At 37.5% G+C, this 21702-nt stretch overlaps 1 protein-coding gene across 3 annotated transcripts in view; it reads left to right on the forward strand.

Moving 5' to 3' along the window:
• ark2n (arkadia (rnf111) N-terminal like PKA signaling regulator 2n) overlaps positions 1-21702 on the forward strand; it is a 41839-nt gene that overhangs the window by 4869 nt on the left and 15268 nt on the right. For 2 of the 3 annotated variants that reach the window (XM_056446221.1, XM_056446222.1), the window contains exon 2: positions 4545-5306. In XM_056446221.1, the coding sequence (XP_056302196.1) occupies positions 4616-5306 (691 nt within the window). In that variant the 5' untranslated portion in view covers positions 4545-4615. Of the gene's footprint in view, positions 1-4544; positions 5307-18458; positions 20654-21702 lie in introns of those variants that run through there. The other variant, XM_056446220.1, reaches the window with a different exon arrangement.

The following is a 21702-nucleotide window of genomic DNA, read 5'->3' on the forward strand; positions in this document are numbered from 1 at the left end:
TGTGTTTCACGCAGAATGCGCACATGTGGCCTCAAACCATATCGATATGAAAGATATTGGATAATCCCGCATCGGGAATCATATCGGTATATTCCCAGAACTTGATATACCGCCCAACCCTAATTATAGCTAAAATATAAAAGTTAAATAATCCGTGCTTTATGGTTTTCTGTGGTGTTCAGGTACAGAAATTGAACAGTCAAGCGTACAAAAAAAAACATGGTCATCATTGTATAATTTATAATAAAAAAATAAAAAATAAAGAAAAATGTAATGTCATTATCTTTTGGTCTTTTAATAAATAAACTAATCCTGTGATGTGACTGTTGCGGATACACAAATTGACATATCAATGTTCAAACTAGATATTGTGCAGCCCCAACCCTTACTTAAATGTTGCATAATTCATCAGTTATGAAAACAAATTCAGTTTCAGCTGTATGGTTTTCTCTACATTAACAATAAAACAATTGTAGCTTTGTCTTGTGATTCTGACTTTATTTTAAAGGGCACGTAGGTTAGCCCTTTTTTCAGATTTAATATAAGTGTTTTGCGTCTCCAGAAAGTTTCTGTAAAGTTTCAGCTCAAAACACCCATCAGATTATTTATTATACCTTTTATTAAAGTCCTATTTATACATTTTTGTACTGGGTGGCGGTTTTGGTGTACTGCTTCTTTAAGGCTAGTCCTCCCCGCCCACCGTTTCTATGTGCTTTTCTGCGTGCCTTAATCTCCTCCCTCGGCTGCGTCAGATAACAGACAGACTTAAAGGAAGCAGATCTCACTTAGCGTTTGTGAGAAATACTACAGTAAGAACTTTACAAATGAGTATTTATTGTGCAGTTGCATCGATGAGTCACGCAAAGTTCACACGCGCACGCACACACAGATGCATGCGCACACACACCGCAGCAGACACACACACACACACACACACACACACAGACAGACGGACAGACAGACAGAGCGCCCGTTTAGCTTTGCACTCTTTTTGCACGCAAATGTGACATGATACAGGTTAATCTCCACTGCTGTATGGATATCTGTTATGTTAATGAACAAAATAAACCTGATTTAACATCCACAAACCGGGATTGAAGCGTCTTCCTTTATAATTGTTCTGACACGCGGCTGTGCTGATGAAGTAAAGCTAAGCTAAATCGCTGTACTTCATTACACACATGCTCTGTTTTAAAACATTTTAAACTTGTGAAACTCACTCTTGATCACATTTAATGATGATTGATGATCCTAGCGAACTGAACACACCTTTTATTCCCGGTTGCTTTGCACACGTCTGGTCTTGTTTATATGATATTGCACGTGACTACCGGGACATGTTAATACGCAGCTGTCAATCAATATTGGTGGGCGGGGGGACCGCACTCCTACATAAAGTTGCGGTCGATCTGAAAACCGCTCCAATTGGTCCACTGTTTTTATGTTGCTAAATTGAAAAAAAAGGACTGGCTGTGTTTATATCATCTCAATATGACGGTCTATACACCATACATGCACATATGTCTGTCCAAACAGCTTGAAAAGTAGATTTTTTCACTATAGGTGCCCTTTAATCACAGTTGCATGCTTGAATCTCACAAATTAGACTTTTATGTTTATTTTTTTCTCAGAGAGTACACGGTTTTAAATGTGCTGTTTGCTAGCGTACGTTCACCCTAAACAGTTTTGATCTCATTAAAAATAGCAGATCGAAAGTGCTAAAAACATGGCTATCAGACTCCAAACAAACTCTGGTGTGGTTGAATTGATATATAAATATAACATGACATCTAAATGAACCAAAACCGGCCATGAAATTACAGAATGTTCAAGAATACCTGGTGTTTGCATCATTGTTGCAGTGTTGCTCATTACATACGGTTCAATCCAGGCATCTTCTCACAGCGGATCTTTAACAGAGGCATTCCTGATGCTGTTTTGACTCTTTTCACATTTTATAATCTCTTCATAAGTTGTTAACTGATTAAAATACCATTGCATGTTTGCACATACAACAGTCATATTCAGGCTAGCATACAGCATTGTTTTGGATGTTCAGTAAGTTCTTCAAATAAATAAAATAAACATAATAAAAGCCATTTTTTTAGATTGCATTGGTTTTTAAAATGACATTGTGAAGTCCTGATATAATGAATCAAGACTGTGTATCTCTTTTTATTTATTTTTATCCAGATGAAACTGCAGTAGCTATGTTTCCTTCCAAAATTGCGAATTAACTTTATACCAAAGCTAGATTATCGCATAAAAGACGTGTGAATAAAGTACGCTGCTTCCATCCAACGAGTCAAAGTGAACAAAATCGTCACTTCCTGATTATCTGGCGCCAAATATTAACAGCAAAAACTGAATTTGCTGCAGTAGAAGCTACGTGAATCTTTTCTTCATTTAATTAATGATTTACGCCTCAGAAGACAATCCTGACACGCAGTGTACGCGGGGTAGTGTTTGAAGGCGTGCGATTCGGAGCACAGACACCCTTGATTTTTGATGTCATTAATAATATAATAACACTAATACTGAAACGGTTAAGGCGTTTTAGAATGACCAAAACAACATTTCAGATGTTTTACAGTGTGCTCAGCCTGCAGGTTTGTCCATTCACACACATTTTTATCATATCATAAGATATCTCATGGTTTCCGCTATATTCTTCCATAGCGGGGCGCCACACCAAAATTTATCCCGCTACGGCTATATTACAGCTTCTTACTCAAAACATTCAGCCGCTTTTTTAATAGTGGGTTATAATCGCACCAAAACTTATTAAGAGGTAAGTGAATTATAACAGCGCAAACTTTTCTGTAATCGTAGTAGTGCTGTGCGTTATTTGTTCCACCGTTTAAGGTGATATGCTGACTGACTGACTGACTGACAGGTGCATGATGCGGGAGGCTAGCAAACACGAGGTAGCTTTCAGTTATGATGAACACAGTTTATATAATTATATTTTATTTTTAGATAAAGGTCTGTGGTTCTGCATACAATGACTTTATTTTGCTTGAGTTTATAGCCATTTCACTTTACTTCAGGACGCATTAATGCCGCTCTGTAGGTCTATTGGAGACATTCATAAATATTCCTAGCAAATCTAATCAATGTTGGAGATATACTCGTTACATAAACGCACTAAATCTCACTTCAGCAGTGTTTATTTCAGAGCACACAAGAAAATCTGAGCTCGAGCAGCGTATATTTGAGGGCGCACAAGAAGTATTGTCCACGAACAGAGGAAATCTGCGCGCATGCAAAGAGATTCGCCTGCTCATATTACATAAAGGCTATCGCGACTTGTAATACTGCACTTACAACATTTGTCATTGAAATAACGCCATAAGCAGTTGGTAGGTCTGTAAAAGGCCTGCCGCCACAGCTGGAAATAAATCCTCGAGGAAACACTGTGTCTTATAACAAAATCACATGACCTAAATGCGCATACTGGAATTTGTTCGCTAAAAGTGTTTCCATCGCAGTTTATGTGCATCTTATCAAATAAAATGTTTATCCTGCTCAGTTATGCACATATGTTTTTTTTAATGCATCTAGCAGCTTTTATGCGAATTTACTGGTATTTTCAATAAGGGCCTGTTCACACATACAGACCTTTACCTGTAATTTTCCGGAAAGGTCTGTATGTGTGAAAGGGGCTACTTGGTAAAACAATCATAAGCATTTTATCGATAACTTTTTACACAGTTGGCATTAAGAAGGAACATAGGAACGTTATCTGACTAACATCTAGCAGCTAAATGTGTCTGGAAAAATATTTAAAGGCTTTTATTTTCATAAACCACGAGCATGTGAATGCGTCTGAGTGTTCTGATTGGCTAAAGTAGACGTCTCACGTCAGCGCATTCAAGACGTGAATGCGCTCTTTCCGGCAATTTTCCTTCTGTTGTCACACCGAGCAGCATTCCGGCAAATTACCGCTAATGTTACAACTTTTAAAATTGCCGGAACGAATATACCGGTATTTTCAAAAAGGGCCTGTTCACACATACAGACCTTTACCGGTAATTTTCCGGAAAGGTCTGTATGTGTGAAAGGGGCTAATAGGTAAAACTGTCCAAGATATGAACAAAAGCAAGTGATGCATCAAAGTTTGAATTAAAAAAATCATGAATGGTTATAAAAATCTTTATAATCATTAAAAAAAATGTATAAAAATAATGAAAATATTTAGTTTAAACATCTTGACTTATATTAATGATATGACAAAGTTCTGGAAACTTCCTACTTGTATGTTTGTATGTCTGATTTTATGGTCGCTTTCTTTTGACCGCCCACTGTCATTTTAAAGAATATCACAACGGGGAACGCATCAAGTATAAAAGCCTTTAAAGTATAAATCATCCTTTAGAAGTTGTCTGACATTTTTACTTGGTCATAATTATCTTCAATGCTTAATTTCCATATTAAAATGGAGGCGGTGCAGTGCTTATAGTTACAGGAAATGTAACTAATAATTTAATTGAATAAATTCCCTATTAGTCATCTGTTAAATTGACCCCGTTGTTGTTTTCCAGGTCAGCCGCCCCCGTTTATCGACTAGCAACTGCCACTTCAGAATCTCCACCCCTGGCCCCGCCCTCCAGAGATGACTGATGCCCAGAAGGCCAACAAGCTCCCTGAATGCCCCTCAGAGGGCGGGGCCACAGCAGAGGAGCAGGACATGCCACTGAGACAAGAGACCACACCCACTAGCTCTCCGGCCGGCGAGGACCCAATCAGCTCGCAGAGTCCTGACAAACAGCAAGCGCCCGGCTTGCTCTCAATGCCCTGCTTACTAAAGGAGCTCCACAGAGACTCCGCCCCCGGGCAGCCGCAGGAAACCGCTCCAGTCCCGAGCTCTACCCAGTCAGGCCCGCAGGAAGACAGCGATTCTTCAGTTTGTCTCCGGTCGCCTTCGTCTTCTGGTCATCTTGGAGACTCTGATACTCTATCATCTGCAGAGGAAGTAGCTGCACCCACTCAAACAGCTGGCAGGAAGTCACGGCGCTCGCATTCAGAAAGCGACACATCTACTGTCGCGATGGCAGCCAAGAAGAACCGCTGCCAGGAGAAACAGGTGAATGGTCGAGTGCGGGTTCGAGGACCGCGCAGCCAGAGGCAGAAGCAGCGCATGCGGCAGCTGCGGCAGAAGAGGGAGGCGGCGGCCAGACGCAAACCTGACGTGCTCCAGGACAGCAGCACCAGCGACAGTGACATCACAGCGCACTCGTCTTCATCATCGCCCTTAACGGCTTCATCCGACAACGAGGGAGAGACAATCAACTCTCACGCACCAGGTAACTGCACAAACACACACACATGTATACACACAAACAGACACACAGGTAATGGCCTGGGGTCCATTCTTCGTACCTCGCTTGTAGTACACATGTAGCTCACATTGCTAGTTTTGTGGTGGACAATACATCTGTGCATATCATTAAGAGAAAAACAAAATAGTTTGCCCATGTAATCTAAAATTAACATCTGAAAATGCACTTCCTGTTTGTTTTTAGTTCAATTTTCAGATTAGGTCTGTCTGAGGTACTGGGCCTGGCTAACATGCTTAACCACGCCCCACCAGCTGTCAGTTTTGACAGCGAACAGAAGTGGTGGTGAGGAGGAGGAGTCTGTTAGGTTGAAATAAATCTCCCCAAACCCTTTTCCTGATCTACTTTACCACATCCAATCAGCTCTCAGTAGAAAAAACAAGCCACACCCACTCTTTGGAACTGCGTCACAATACGACAAAATTAAAAACAGTGGCAGCTTCCGGTTCATGCAGACTATAAATGAATTAAGTACAGTTGGACCTGGAACATGTAAATTCTACAGTGTCAACGTTTATATTAGGCTTTATATTTAATATTTAGCTTTAAGAATGAAAAGTTTGACTTATTTGTCCTAATTCGCATTATTAGTTTGCGGTATAATCATTAAACAGTGGCATAAAATGTTTTTTAAATAACTAATCACAATAATTTCTGGGACAATGTATCGCACAGCAAGATTTATTTAATTACGACAGGCCTATATGTAGGATGGTTTGGCAAATCCTAGATCTTTTGTTATAACTGACCTCTGAGTTCTTTGGATCTTCAGATAAAAATTTCTGGATTTATTTATTCTTCGATTACAGCTAGGGATGCTCCGATCAGGATTTTTGCAACCGATACCTAATACCGTGTTCTTAATGTAATAATGTATTAAGCACATTTTCCCTCTAAGCATAATACTTCAGTCGAGATCTCTCCTTACCTAAGAGAGTAAATGATGTCGTGTATATAATCCCTTAAACACGCCGCTTATAACCATTTAGTGCTGACATGTCATGGTCAGAAGCAGCTTTACAGAAAATAATAGATAAAACTTGTAAAAATTGGTAAGAAAAATGACTAACAATGCAATTTGGAAACATTGTAAATGATGGAGGAAGAATTCAACATGTCTCAATGAAGAAAATGTTTGGAGTCCATATTTGATGCATGAAAAGTTAAAATGCACACCTATGAATACATATTTGTTTATTGCAATAAGTACAGGGCTTGACATTAACACCTGCTAAGCTGCCAAATGTGGGTGGATTTCAGCTGAGACGGGTTAGACAGACACTCTCACTAGCCAGTTTGGCTGGTTGAAAATAATTTTCTTAAAAGCAGAATTCAACAATAAGAAGACCCCCTAGTTTTTTTTTTGTTTTGTTTTTTTTAATAAAAATGACTGATTTTTGTGGCGATAATTCCCAGAAATTTGCGGACAATTTTGCAATTAAAACATATAATCTTATTTACCATATTAGGTAGCCTACTATGTTAGGTGTGCAGTCTGACACAATGACAACAAGGACACAAACTATAAAAATAAAGCTTCTTTATTTTCTTCTCTTGTCAAGACAAGATCTAAAACGATAGGGATTAAGCCAAAGGAAGGCAACTGTATAACTTTTATGAACAAACTTTTTCTCTCGCTTAGATTTTGCTCCCCGGAGCATCTGACATGTACCTCACTCGGAAAATGCGTTAGGGCTTCCCCTACCGTAATTCACCTAAAACACGGTTGCAGTAAAACTCCTTGCAGTGAAGCTTTTTGGTTTTCTCTCATTTACTGCAGGGAAAGAGTTACAAGAAATTGTTTATTGATTTCATGAACATCATAATACCAGCCATACGCGGTACAAAAAATGTCTTTCAGTTCTGTCAAGTCCAGCGGTTGTCATGCTTGAATCAATCTCCATCATTGTAAGCTGCTTGCTTTTCTGTCTGTTCCATTTCTCAGTTTTTTAGATGTTTGCTCCAACTTTATGCAATCTGAAGCACGTCAAATGCACGATTTGCACCACAGGATGTCTAATCGCATCTTTGCATTGACTTCACATGTAAATCACTCGCACTTCATCCGCGTCTGCTTACTGCACAAGCTGCAAAACACCCGCCACCATGTAATGTAATGATTGTGAGGGGGCAGGTGAGACGTCATTTTTCGAGAGACACTCAAATACATCACAGTCCACTGCGTATACAGCGTCTAAAAGTCACGTAAAACATTTAATTGCAAACTGAAATATAATTTGATTATATGGTTTGGAATTTGATGCTTTATGAAATTTTAAATTTTTTGCAATTATTTTGCGTTTAATTAAGAATTTTGCAGGATCGAAAAAATTTGTGACTTTTTGTTGATTTTTGCATTGGCTTCAGCGATCGCGAAGAACTAGGGGGTCTGAATAAGGATGGCTCAATATGCAGAATCGAGAAGCAGCATGACTGACAAAAATAATTGTTCACGCGAGCCAAAGAAGGCAGATAAATATCGAATGAGAGGATGATCGCAGGTGATGCGATGCGCTCGACTTTAAAAAACGTGCGCGCTACCGTTTCCTTGCATGAAGCAACTGTGCCTGGAAATGCAACTACTGCGATTTAACTCTCTTTGAAATAGACTGGTCAAAAAGCTATGCTTACGCACCCACAGTCCTGCTGCTTTCAAGAGCTCCAGATTAAAATATATATATATTCTTTTGTAAGCAGCAGCAGTTGCTTTCGCTTTAAACATTCTTTGCATGTGATCGTCCTTTCATTATCACACATGGTACATTTTTCACCTGCTTTATTTTGCTATAGTTATTTTTGTTAATATGGTTTAATTATCACTGTTGTTACAATAAAAGTGCTTTAATAAGAGATTAACTCCTCATTTATGTGTAGTTAACTGGTGATATGACTGAAATGTCAATTGTTTAGTTTGTTATAAAGAGGATTTGTTGAAAAAAAGTGCATGTATACAGCTATATTTTGCTTGCTTTGACACATTTAAAAAAAATTTGACTAAGAAATAATTATTAATTTTATTTGTTTAAATTATTAATAATTTTATTTATGTTTGCTGTGATCAGAGATACATTTGGTAAATTCTTGAGCTCTGAAAAGTCATGTAAAATAAAAATGAATAGCAATGCAACACTATGAAACCACAACCCGTTTGCTTATGCACTTAGAGCAAGCTCATACACACACAAAAAGTGAAATGAATGAGTAGGCATGTAAACATAACAGTATGAATCAAGACATTTTTGCATGTCAAAGTCATAGTTATTCATATTATATATATTTTCCCAATAACAAAATTGTAGCTAGTAATAATGGCTAGTGGCTTGTAATGTTGAAAATCTACTGGCCACAGTGGCTGGTGATCAAAAAAAGTTAATGTCTAGCCCTGAATAAGTATATTAAAAGAGGTACATTATTAATATTCAAGTAAAAAAAAATAAACTTCTCTTTATTTCATTAATATTATCAGCCAGGTTTTAGTGAACTTGCAGTATTGTCAAAAACACAGAACTTTGGGTTCTTATATATAAGGCCTAAATACATGCAAGGCCATTCCAGTATTTTGCTCTCCAACTAGCACATCTTTGACCGCAGCGACAGGAGCGGACAGCCTCACAGCAGCTCGATGAGAGAGACATCTTTACTGTGCTATTTATTTGACCTAACAAATGTAATGATGAGAACATCACTGTGCCTCTCGCAGTCTGTTCTCTTTTTTAATTCACTGTCATCTCTATGATTTTCGGGGTGTTTTATCTAATTCGCGGGCTTCACGAAGCCTCTCGCGGAGCTTCCGGCAGAGCTCATACGGTTGGATGAGACAGTAGGGGAGATCGCTCTGCTATTTCTACTGGCTTCACACTTTCTGTCAAGTAAAGTAGGCTATTGTTTTTATTATTATCTATTTAGTTTTTACTTTTAAAGCTTATTTTTTACGTGAAGGTATTCACGTTTCCTAATCCTGTGGCATAAGGCATAACTGGCTGTTTAAAATAAGTCCCCCCCCCCCCCCCAGCCCCAATTTCAAGTCTGAAATTGTACTAAATCTGAGGCTTTCCGTTGGTACATGCATTCAGTATCACCTTCACTTAAAATGACAGTCCTGTTTTAAGGAAATAAGCCTTTCCTGAGCAGGTTTGAGTTTGCAGGCCTGTTGCTATGATAACAACTCTTGGGTTAGTTTTGAAGAAGGAAACTATCCTGGATCGTATCAAATACAGCTAGCGGAGTAATTCTTGTACGAAGAATGGACCCCTGTTCTGAACAAACCGATTCACTGATGCATCACAAATCATTCTCAGATGATTCTGTATTGAGCCACATATATTTAATATTTAACAATTAATACAAGGAATATGATTGAGAGGCTGACAACCAGTGGAGACAATTTTTACCAAATTATTTTATTAATATGCATGTGATTTTTATTTTTTAATTATTATTATTATTATTATTCTTATTATTATTAGTAGTAGCAGTAGTAACACTGTTAATGATGATAATTCTTGTATCCATCTTAATAGTTTTTAACAAAAAATGTAATGTATGAATCTGTTTAAATTGCAGCTGGTTTATAATTGATTATATTACTAATTATGTTACTTAACGTTACTTAAATAAAATGTCTAAAGAAACTACTCCTAATTTATTATTTTAAAGTTAAACTTAAAAGAACTGTATAGACATTAAAAATAAAAAATATATGAGAACTGTATAGAGGGCGTTACGGTGGTACAGTGGGTAGTACGATCGCCTCACAGCAAGAAGGTCGTTGGTTTGTGCCTCTGCTGGGTCAGCGGAGTTTGCACATTCTCCCCGTGTTTGCGTGGGTTTCCTCCGGGTGCTCTGGTTTCCCCCACAATTCCAAAGATATGCGGTATAGGTGAATTGGGTAAGGTAAACTGTTCGGAGTGTATGTGTGTGAATGAGTGTGTATGGGTGTTTCCCAGTGATGGGTTGCAGCTAGAAGGGCATCCGCTGCGTAAAACATATGCTGGATAAGTTGGCGGTTCATTCCGCTGTTGCGACCCCTGATGAATAAAGGGACTAAGCCGAAACGAAAATGAATGAATGAAAGAAAGAACTGTATAGACATAAATTGTTCACAACAATATATTAAGTTATTAAAACTAAAATGTAAATATAAACTGGTGAACTATTTTTTTTTTTTACTAGAAGCGCTGTTCGATGCTAAAATAACTCATAAAAATAGACACACACACATTACATTAATTAATTTTCTTAAGGCTTAGTCTCTGGTTTATCAGAGGTCACCACAGTGGAATGAACCACCAACTATTACAGCATATGTCCAATATATGCCCTTCCAGCCACAACCCAGCACTGCGAAACACCCATGCACTCTTGCATTCACACACACTCATACGCTACGGCCAATTTAGTTTATTCAATTCACTTATGGCGCATGTGTTTGGACTGTGGGGGAAACCGGAGCACCCGGATACCGCCCATTATCACTCTATATCACAGGTGTCAAAGCCAGTTCCCAAAGGGCCGCTGCCCTGCACAGTTTAGTTCCAACCCTGCTTCAACACACTTACCGGCATGGCTGTTTTTCAATACGCGTTCTTAAGCAATCTTGTGTTCTCCTGTAACGTCATCATTAACAGCCAAAGTTCAGCTCCAAAACTCAAGAACGGAGGACGCATAAAAGTTCCTGGATGTGTTCTTAATACACACCGATACAGACTTGAGCACCAAACTCGCTCGAAGTCCCAGAAGTCATTGCGACGGGTTAAAGGAGGTGGGATGCACACTATTTTATATAGATTTATTATTAAAGTTCAGAGATATAACTTATTTGTCTCAGGAGTTTCCCTAAATGAGACGGTTAAAGTAAATGTTAACATGAAAATCTTAATAAAGGCATAAACACAAATAAGGGTGTTTATTTGCTGAAATTCTTGTTAAAATCTGCTTTATTTGTGTGTGCAAAGTATATTTGTAAGGGTTTTGTGCGTATTATACATATATTGAAAAGGGAAAAAACTATAAATCGTTGAATGAATGCTGTAATGTTTAAATAATTTTCGGTTAAAATGCGTGTAGGTCATGTGATCACCAGGAAAAACGCAGCATTTTATTCCTCACATGACGCGTTCGCTGTTCTTGCGGTCTCCCGAGTTCGTTCTTCCAAAGTGACCTGGCAGGACTGTCTCCACATGAACATAAGTCCGTTCTCTGCATTCTTTGAATTGAGAAACAGCCTAGGTTTCAAACAAGCCTGAAGGACTCGATTAGTGTGATCAGGTGTGTTTAATTAGGGTTGGAACTAAACTGAGCTGTGAGTTTGACACCTCTGCTCTGTATGAAATAAAACGTCACGAGACACTACTTTTCAGATTTAGGTTTAACTTTAAAATAAAAATATTAAAGAACTGTTTAGACAGTAGGGTTGGGTCGATAGATGATGTCATCGTCCATGATTATGAGCTGGCATCGCGATCCTCCGCCTCGCCACCCGCTGCAGCAGCAACCCGCTTGCAAAAATACACACTTAGACCCTGTTTACACTAATACATCTTAGTTTTAAAATAGCATTTTAGAACGAAAACGATCCACATCCACACTGGTGTTTATTCGAGCATTTCTGAAAAGCCCTCCTTCCACACTATCACGTCCGTCACACAAACACTCTAGGTGCATCCCAAATCGCATACTTAAGCACTATTCTATGCCATTTTGTAGTATAAATAGTGTAAGTAGTGCGTTCACACTGGAAACTTATGTAAGTTATAACTTATATAAATAATAAGTGCACTTTAATTACCTGAATGATGCATTTATTCAGCCGGTAAAATGAAGTGTGTAATGATGGACACTTCATGCACTCAACGACCTCAGGTTTGCTCGCGTAGTGGAAGGGGCGGAGCTATCGGGCACACATGTTGGATAACTTTTATTTATTTTGGATTGTGAAAGCAAATTTCTCCTACGAGAGTGATTATAGCGCCTCCTGATGGTGAATGTGGTTATACTCATGTCAGGTATTATTTAATAGTTTGGTCATTTATTTCACTGATTTGCCAAACGTCATCAGGGAAACGGTTTGAATATCCATTTAGTAAAAAAATCATTCATGTTCCATTTGGGACGACGCTACACACACATACTTTGCTGTTGAGTAAGTGCATAAGTACACAGTACATAGTGTGCCATTTGGGACGCAGCTTATGTCATGCATTGCAGTGTAGGCTATGCGCGCGTCTGACTCTGAGCTCCAGTAGTCACCCCAGAGAGCAGTGCACGTCCCATAGTTTATCAAGGATGTACTGCTGGATCTCGTCTCACTATAGCTGTTAAATGTGATATTTGATTAATCTTGTCTTTTTCTAATGTCTCTTCGGTCTTTTGAATCCATCAGGTAACTTGTCACAGTGTCAGTACACTGCTTCAATCTTTTGCTTTCATGCATATACCAAGTTTGTCGACGCCTTTATAACGACACAGATCACTCTGCCTATTCATGCCAGAGGTAGTTGAAATGGTAGGCTACAAAATTAATTTGTTATGAATTAATTAATTATATATAATTAATTCTCTGACGCCTACAACGACGATGCCATCGTCTGTCGCAATGTTTCACATTAGACATCGTACAATGCCAAATTAATCGACATTGCCCAACCCTAATACATTAATATAAACTAGGACTGTGCAATTAATCGAAATTCGGTTTCGATTTTGACTTCTAACGATTATAAAAAAACGTTAATCAAGATAAACGATTGTTGCATCATATTTACATTTACATTTAGCAGACGCTTTTATCCAAAGCGACTTACAAATGAGGACAAAGAAGCAATTTACACAACTATAAGAGCAGCAGTGAACAAGTACTATATGGCTCGTTTCCACTGACTGGTACCGTACGGTTCGGTTTGGTACGGGTCACCTTTATCAGACTTGCGTTTCCACTAACAAGGGTACCCTTTTGGTGGGCGTGGTGTATGACAGAAAGTTTCAGTCGACGTCATTCTAGTTCGAGGAAATGTCTACAGTAAAGCTGTACGGGTCACTTACATATCATATGAAAAGCACTTCGCACAAAACAGATGCTTTACACACATAAATACTTTTGTAGAAATGTTTATTACTAACTTTTCTATGAACATGATTTGATTATAACTGCAGATCAATGACAGTGCGAAACAGCCTACTGTAACGTCTGTAATTATATTAAATAACTAAATAAATTAATATATATAATCACATACAGCCCCTTACAGTCTCCGATATGTTACCAACTACAGAAGAACACACAGCAGACATTTCGTCCGTATTTAGGTTCAAAACAACACAAAATATAGCATACAGTCAGTTAAAACCTCTTATCTGTGTCTGTAATCTTCAGCAGCACATGTAGCCTCTGTTAGACAGTAATTCCGTCATTCCCGGTTCATATTAGTCCAAAAGGTGAAGATAATAAGTTAGTTATACATGACATTTTACTGAAAAATAATGTGCTCCTTTTTTCCGGCTTCTCCTTTGTTTCTTCACGCTTCACTCTCGCGTTTGTCAGTGTCTGACAGGATCGGGTTTCAAAAGCACGTCAATAAAGCGCACGTTATTATCATCAGGTCAAGAAGTTTGTTATTTCAGATATAATGTTAGACGCGCGCAAGCAAGAAAGCGAAACCATTCGCGCCTCAGACTGGCTCGTAAAAAACAAAGCATCTACTGTAATGTAACTTTTGCAGCACGGGATGCGCATCATTCATTGATGTACATTCCAATCCTTCATGTTTTTAAACGCGCGAATGAGACCGCATGCTGTTGTGTGTGTGCACGCGCTCAGCCTCAGAGACGAGCAGAGCACACACATCTAAAGTCATCTTAATGCGAGCGCTTTAAAGGTCAAATAGTTGTCAAACGCGGTGTTTAGTGATTATTAATATTAACCCTCATTTGTGTAATAAACAAACGAGTTAAAAAAGACATGTGAAAGAGAAACCTTTAAACAGAACCGCACTGCTTTTAAAGTGACGGCACACAGTATTCCTGCTGCCGACTGTTTTTATCATTAATCAAACAACAAAAGGAGAAAATCCCTCACTGCTCTTGTCTGAAGGACTTTTGTAGCTATAATTAAAGATGCTTAAAGCACGGTTTGTTTTATATTTTTATTCTATTGTATTTCCCTTTATTTAAATGGAGGAAAATAACTATACAGTTGAAGTCCGAATTATTAGCCTTCCCCAATTTCTGTTTAATAGAAAGATTTTTTTAACACATTTCTAAAAATAATAGATTTAATAACTGATTTCTTTTATCTTTGCTATGATGACAGTAAATAATATTTGACTAGATATTTTTCTAAATACAAGCATGCATTCAGATTAAAGTGTGATTCGAAGGCTCAATTAGGGTAATTAGGCAAGTGATTGTATAAGCATACTGGATAAGTAGTTTCTTCTGCAGACAATAAAAATATATATTGCTTAAGGGGGCTAATAATATTGACACTAAAATAGGTTTTAAAATATTTAAACCTGCTTTTATTCCAGCCAAAATAAAACAAATAAAGCCTTTCTCCAGAAGAAAAAATATTATAGGAAATACTGTGAAAAATTGCTGTTGCAGACATAATTTGAGAAATATTTATTTAAAAAAAACATTTTTTTTTACTTCAACTGTAATCGTTTTGAATAATCGTGATCACAATTATGAACAAAATAATCGTGATTATAATTTTTCCCATAATCGAGCAGACCTAATATAAATGCACAATATATTTTTAAAAATCTAATTGAAAAACTAGCAAAAAATGTTTGACCTATAAGAGCTGTCCGATATCAAAATAACCCAGAAAAATAAACAAACACCTACACGCATTAATTCTAGCATTTTCTAAGTGCATATAACTTTCAAAATAAAGGCTTAAAGCCTTCTGCTGCTGTAACAAACTGATGCATTGAGTATCGTTTTGGAATCAGATCAGAAACTGAAGTATGACGTTTTCTCATAGTCCTAACAGCAACCAACCAACACACAGTGAAGCATCCATGGTGGGGTTTCATTTCATGCATTTATTTTGGTGCATGTTGACTGAATGATGATGAAACACTTGATTAAACACACACACACACACACACAGTGCAACACCGACTCATAAAGGATCTTCTGCACCACTCAGGTGTGTTCATCTCTGCATGTTGAATGACATCATATGCAAAGAGGAAGGTGAGGAACATTTTTCCGGTGTCCAAATACTGCAGCGCTCTGACCTTACACTGACCCCTGCTGTTAGCAACCTAGCAGAATGACCTGCTAAGTCTTCAATATCTATGATCCATTTCGCAAATTTAAATCAAACACAGTTTAATGCAAACAAATCTACTTCACTGAACATTATTATTACATGTTAATATTAGTTCTCTTGGAAAGGCTCTATATACTGCAGAATAACTACATTTATATACTGCCAACCCTTTACAACTCTTCTAATTTTGACCAATGTAATGATGTGGTTATGTGAAGCTGCTTTGGAACGATAATTATTGTAAACAGCAATATACAAGTAAACTTGAATTGAATTGAAATTTGGATTACCTTTTTTGTTCCCTTGATAGTAAGAAATTGTTGCTTACCATTGCTGAGGAGAACAATTCAATCACTTAAATATTATATTTGCTCAATGTTTGGATGACATGATCAATTTCATGCTGTTAGTTTGGAGGTAAATTGAATGGTACTGTTGTAGCATCACCGTGTCTTGTCTTTCAGTATTTGTCGTCTTTGTGTTTTCTATCTGTGGTTCGTGTGTAGTTTTTCTGCAGTTTTTTTCCTATTGTTTTTTTTCTTTCCACCATTGATCTTTAGTTTTTTTGCATAGAAAAGTTATTCATTTTTGTCCAAAGCACTACATGTGCATTTTATCATCAAGCCACCAGAGGGCGTTTGCCTTAATGACTACCACACTGTACATGGCAGGAGGTGACTCTTAGTATGCGTGATCATTTGTGGAGCTCATAATTATTCAGTACTTATGCAGTTTAGTAGCTTTCAGACCTTTTTTTTTTTTCTTTTTAGCAACATTTCAAACAATTTAAGTAATACTATACTATTTATTAACTAAACTAAATTATATGTCATGTCATTCTTTAGTCAGCTTATTTTGTTACATTTAAGTTTTGTTATATTTGTTTTAAAAATTATTATTTCAGCTTGCTTTCATTTAAACTGTTTATGAAAAAGGTCATTTTAGTTTTAATTAGTTAATTTCTACGTGGCTTTTATTTTTAGTTTAGGACTTTTGGAACTTGTTGCCTTAAAGGTGCAGTAGGTGATTGTCTTCAGAAACATTTTTGTTGTGTATGTAAATGATCTAAATGTATTTTTATATTCTGGGTAAAGCAGAAGACTGCAAAATGTTTATCCAATTAAATATTGTGAGGCCGATAATTCCCATAATTCTGATAAGTAGCCCAAACTGTCGGTCAGCAAATGTAGACTTTAACAATTGCGCACCTGTACATGCAGATCCGCCGATACACACGCGGGCTGCAGTCATGTGGACGCAAGTGACAGTGCTAAGAACAAATGCTTAATCAAAACGTTTTAAAATCAAAAATTAGTTTGTGTTGTTACTAATGGGTTAACTTGTATGCACAGAAGTGTTGTTCAGCAACTGAAATCTTCCAGCGATTGGTTCATTTTTGAACAACAGACTGTGACATGCTTCCTATATTGTTTACTACTACTCTGAATATTCAGTCTGAAATAGCATGTAGGTATGGCTTAGTAATAAGTGAAATTCCTGCATGCCACTGGCCAACCACTAAGCATACAGTAGTCGCTTTAGGACAGCGTGTGAGGGAGTGAGACTAGTGACAAGTTTTGCTTGACACGCAACTGAAAACGTGATAGATATAATCCAGTTTTTCTTTCAGAATTGTAGTATTATAAAGTACTATAAAGTTTTGGCGAATTACATGATCTAGTGGCTCTGTTTCATCTTTAAGATGAACGTTCATGATATAAGAAGAGTAGGGATTCTACAGGGTTGGGATTCTATTTGAAAGATATAATGCTAAGCGGTTAGCATTTAGGCAGATCACCTACTGCACCTTTAAACTTTTAAACTTTCTTTTTTTTTTTAAATCTTGTATTTATGAATAAATATTCAAGTATAATATTCATATTGCAGATTTTTTTTGTAAGTTTTGCAAGCTTCGCTCTATTTTTGTAACAAAGTTGTTTATAACAAAAGGTAGAATTTTATTAATCCTATCTATATCTATCTCTCTCTCTCTCTCTCTCTCTCTCTCTCTCTATATATATATATATATATATATATATATATAATGAATGATAGGGTCTCTGCATGTCTTTTAGTGGCCATTTAATAGAATGGCAGATTTACTTGGAGCAAATTTAATATGAATTCTTTACCTAGTATTTTCATTACCTGATCCTAAATAGTTTTAAAATCACCTTCATAAATCACACAAAAAATCTGAATGATCTCAGGACAAATCACACTCATAAAACACAAAATATTGTACTAATTGCATTATGAAATGTCATCTGGGGTCTGATTTATAAAATTTGCACAGAAACCTTCCTAAAGATGAATGTACACCCGAATAAATATTAACTTATAAATGATTATAGCTCATATGATGATTTAAAGTGGTTCAGTTAAGTCTATATTTAAGTTAAATATGTGTGCTTAGTAGTTTATTGTGCACATTCTCCCATCAGGTTTGTATTTTTATAGATCACAACTTAAGCATGGGAACATTTCCGCCCGTGTTGTGTGTACGCCAGGTTTTTAAATGAGACCCCTTGCTCTGTTATTAATAGCCTTAAACCAGTGTAATGATGGCAGTAGTTGACTAGTGGTTCATACAAATAATTTTGTACACTCCATTGTTCTTCCACCTATTTCCTGAGGGCTGGTTCAGAACGTTGGTATCGTTCCTCAGTGTGTGATCTTTTAAGCCGTCTTTAGTCATGGTGAAATGTACCCAGAATGCACTGCGAGAGCTGCATGATTGTTTCCCAGCATGCTCGCCGGTGTGCACGCTATAACGCCGCTCCTTTCTGCCTTCCTGTGTGTCTGACGTCTCTCTCTCGGCACTGCCGTCTGTCTTTAAGCTGGCCATCGCCGAGCCGACACTTCTGGAGCATCAGCACGTGGGCGGGGCCAACTCGACTTGGGCGTGGCCAGCGGGAGCCTGGGCGGAGTCTTGGAGGAAGCTCTGACACGATTCGCAGCGATGCAGAGACAGACCGAGGAGCGCTTTCGCGTGTGGATGGACAGACTGACTCGCCTGCACTCAGACGACGACCTTTCGTCCAGTGAAAATCCAGAGGGGCGGAGCCACGTCAGCTCCTTCCTGCCATCATCAGAATCGCAGGAAACACTGGCGGCTTATCAGATGGCGCGACTCAACGCCATGACGGTTCCTCCTCCTTCCCAGACTGCGGGTCTCAATGGAAACGCGGAGCCGCCTGAACCAAACGTTTAAAGAACGTTCAAGTAACATCTGTGCCAACTCGCTGAAGTGGAGGCTTAGCACAATGCACAGACTTTCTCTCTTATCTCTCATTGAAGCTTTCATTCTCTCATTTTCTCTCTCTCTCTGTTAAAGAAACCGTTCACCCAGAAATTAACATTTGCTCTTCTTCATGCCATTCCAAACCCATTTGACTTTCTTCCGTGTGAGTTTTTCCAGGAATATCACGCCATTTTAAAAAGAGTTCATTAAAAAATAAAGTCTTTTTTTTCTTATTCTTTTAGATCAGGGGTTACCAAACTTGTTCCTGGAGGGCCGGTGTCCTGCAGATTTGAGCTCCAACCCTGATCAAACACACCTGAACAAGCTAATCAAGGTCTAGGTATACTTGAAACACCCAGGCAGGTGTGTTGAGGCAAGCTGGAGCTAAACCCTGCAGGGACACCGGCCCTCCAGGACCAAGATTGGTGACCCCTGCTTTAGATCATAGTTTACAATAGCCATTGACTTCCATAGGATATATGGAAATCCGTAGCCAACGTCAACTGTATGGTGACCAGCATTCTTCCAAATCCATTTTGTGATTTAAGAGACGCTAAACATGTAAGTTTTAAACTATTTTAGGGTAAATGTATATATTTTTTATATGAGCTGTCTCTGGAATTAGTGCCGTCCGGCCCCTGAAATGTTAAATCTTTTAAAATAGTCATTACTTTAATATATTTTCAAAGATAAAACTATACTGGAAGACTTATAGTGCACATGTTTTATGAAAGACAAAATCACTGATGAAATTATATATGTCTTAATATCATAGCGCACTAAAGCCTGCTCACACCAAGAATGATACCACTAACAGTTTTAATGCTAAAGCATGATAGCATTGTTTAATCTATTTGCATGCTGGAGTAGTTTTATTGACTGCCATTTTAAATGCTGGCACTGTTTAAAATAGTGTATTCTGATTGGCTCAATCATTTGTGAGAGAAAACAAAGCGTAAGTGATTTTACCAGCATCACTCCTCTCTTCATCGATCATTTTAGTCACTTCCCCATAGATTAACAGTTATTAAAGTTTGCCTTTGCATTTTAATATCACATTTAGCAGGTTATTATTTTATATAGTTACAATATTGCACTAATACAAGCAATCAGACCATTGAGATTTGAGGTATAGAACAATTTTGTTGTTTGTTGAAGTTGACCAGCCTATCCAGGTTCTATAACTTGAGAGTAATTAAAGTGTGGTGCACCAAAACACACAGATTAAGATGGAAATTATAGTTGCTGTTGTCATCCATAAGCCATTTAACATTGGTTTGTTTATATCTATAGTACACATGCAATGCACCAAGCATTCCCACACAAATTAAAATGATGATAAAAGGACGTAGGAGTTTCTATAAACTCCACTCAAATGTGTCCGTGAGATATATTTAACTGCATGTTTACACTAGATGGAAACAGTATTGTGTTTTTTCTGACCACTGAAAATGCTTGTAATGCTTCATTTCCTCTGAGTGGTATGGTATGGTGCGATTCGGTACAGGTCACGCACATCCAACTTGCATTTCCACTGCCAAAGTTGCGATCAATGTTATTCTTGCTCGAAAAGGAAAGCCGCATGGGCTGTTTATACATTGCATGTTGTGTGCGCTCAAGTTCAATGTTTCAAATTTAGTTCAGTATTTCAAATAGGAGGACACAGCCTGTTCTTGCTTCCTGTCCTGTGGCTGTTTGTCACAAGAAGAGACGAGCTTTGTTTGATAATTGTTTATAGCTGTGCACCGCAAATTTATTATGACGGTGTCAGGTTTCGGCAGTTTATTTAAAAATGGCATTCAGTGTCATCGTTCGCATAAATGTAATCATTAAATCATTAACTTTAAGAATTGTTTTAGGGCTGCAAAATATATAGCAAAATTATTATTACGATAATAGTGTGTCCAATATATACATATCACAGATGTGAAATTCAGTTTTTTTTAATGCATTGGTTATCTCAATTTGACCTATCAGATGGGGCCTTAGTATCTTTATCCCCACCTCCCCAGTAATTGCTGTTTTGCTATTGACTGGAATGGCGCAAAGGTAAACCCAGAGCTGAAAATAAACACTAATGGCAGGAGTCAAGACTAGAGAGGAAAAAACGGCTAATCAGACTGAATTACGCAGATTTGTATTGTTCATACTAACAACAATAGTTTTTTTAGTCTGAATTTGAATTCATTAGACCTGAAACATGTCTTTTACCTGTTTATTTTAATATAATTTAATAAACATAGCTAATTAGAATATCTTTTTTTTTTTGTTGGGGGTGATTAATTTTAGGAAATATCGTTAGTGCAGTGCTCAAAAACATTCAATATTTTTCTAGAATTGTGCAGGCATATATTGTTATATACCACATATATAAGTGGTATGCGGACAAATTTGCAAACTTGACAGTTTTGTAGTCTGAATTTGAAATAATTAGATCTGAAAGAAGTCTTTTAACTGTTTATTTTAATATCGTTAAATAAATATTGCTAATAAAGAATAAAATTTTTGTAGGGAAATGTTATATTGTAAGAAAAATTGTTAACGGAATACTCGACAACATTGCATATTGTGTATTTCCAGCATTGTGCAACCCCAGATTGTTTAACGTTTAACTGCTGTGTGTACGGATTGGCAGCGTGACTGTTTGTGAAGCATACAGCGCCATCTAGTGATAAACAAATGGCTCAGAAGCAATTGAAAAGAAAATCGCAACGCATTCAGAAAATGTCAGAATATTTGCTGAGGTTTTTACTCGTTTTTAGCATTTACACTAAATGTTTGCGCCTCAGCAGAGATTTGTATTCGAATTTGAATTAATTAGATCTGAAAGAAGTCTTTCA

Source organism: Danio aesculapii, chromosome 21, assembly GCF_903798145.1.
Source record: "Danio aesculapii chromosome 21, fDanAes4.1, whole genome shotgun sequence".
NCBI classification, from domain to species: domain Eukaryota; kingdom Metazoa; phylum Chordata; class Actinopteri; order Cypriniformes; family Danionidae; genus Danio; species Danio aesculapii.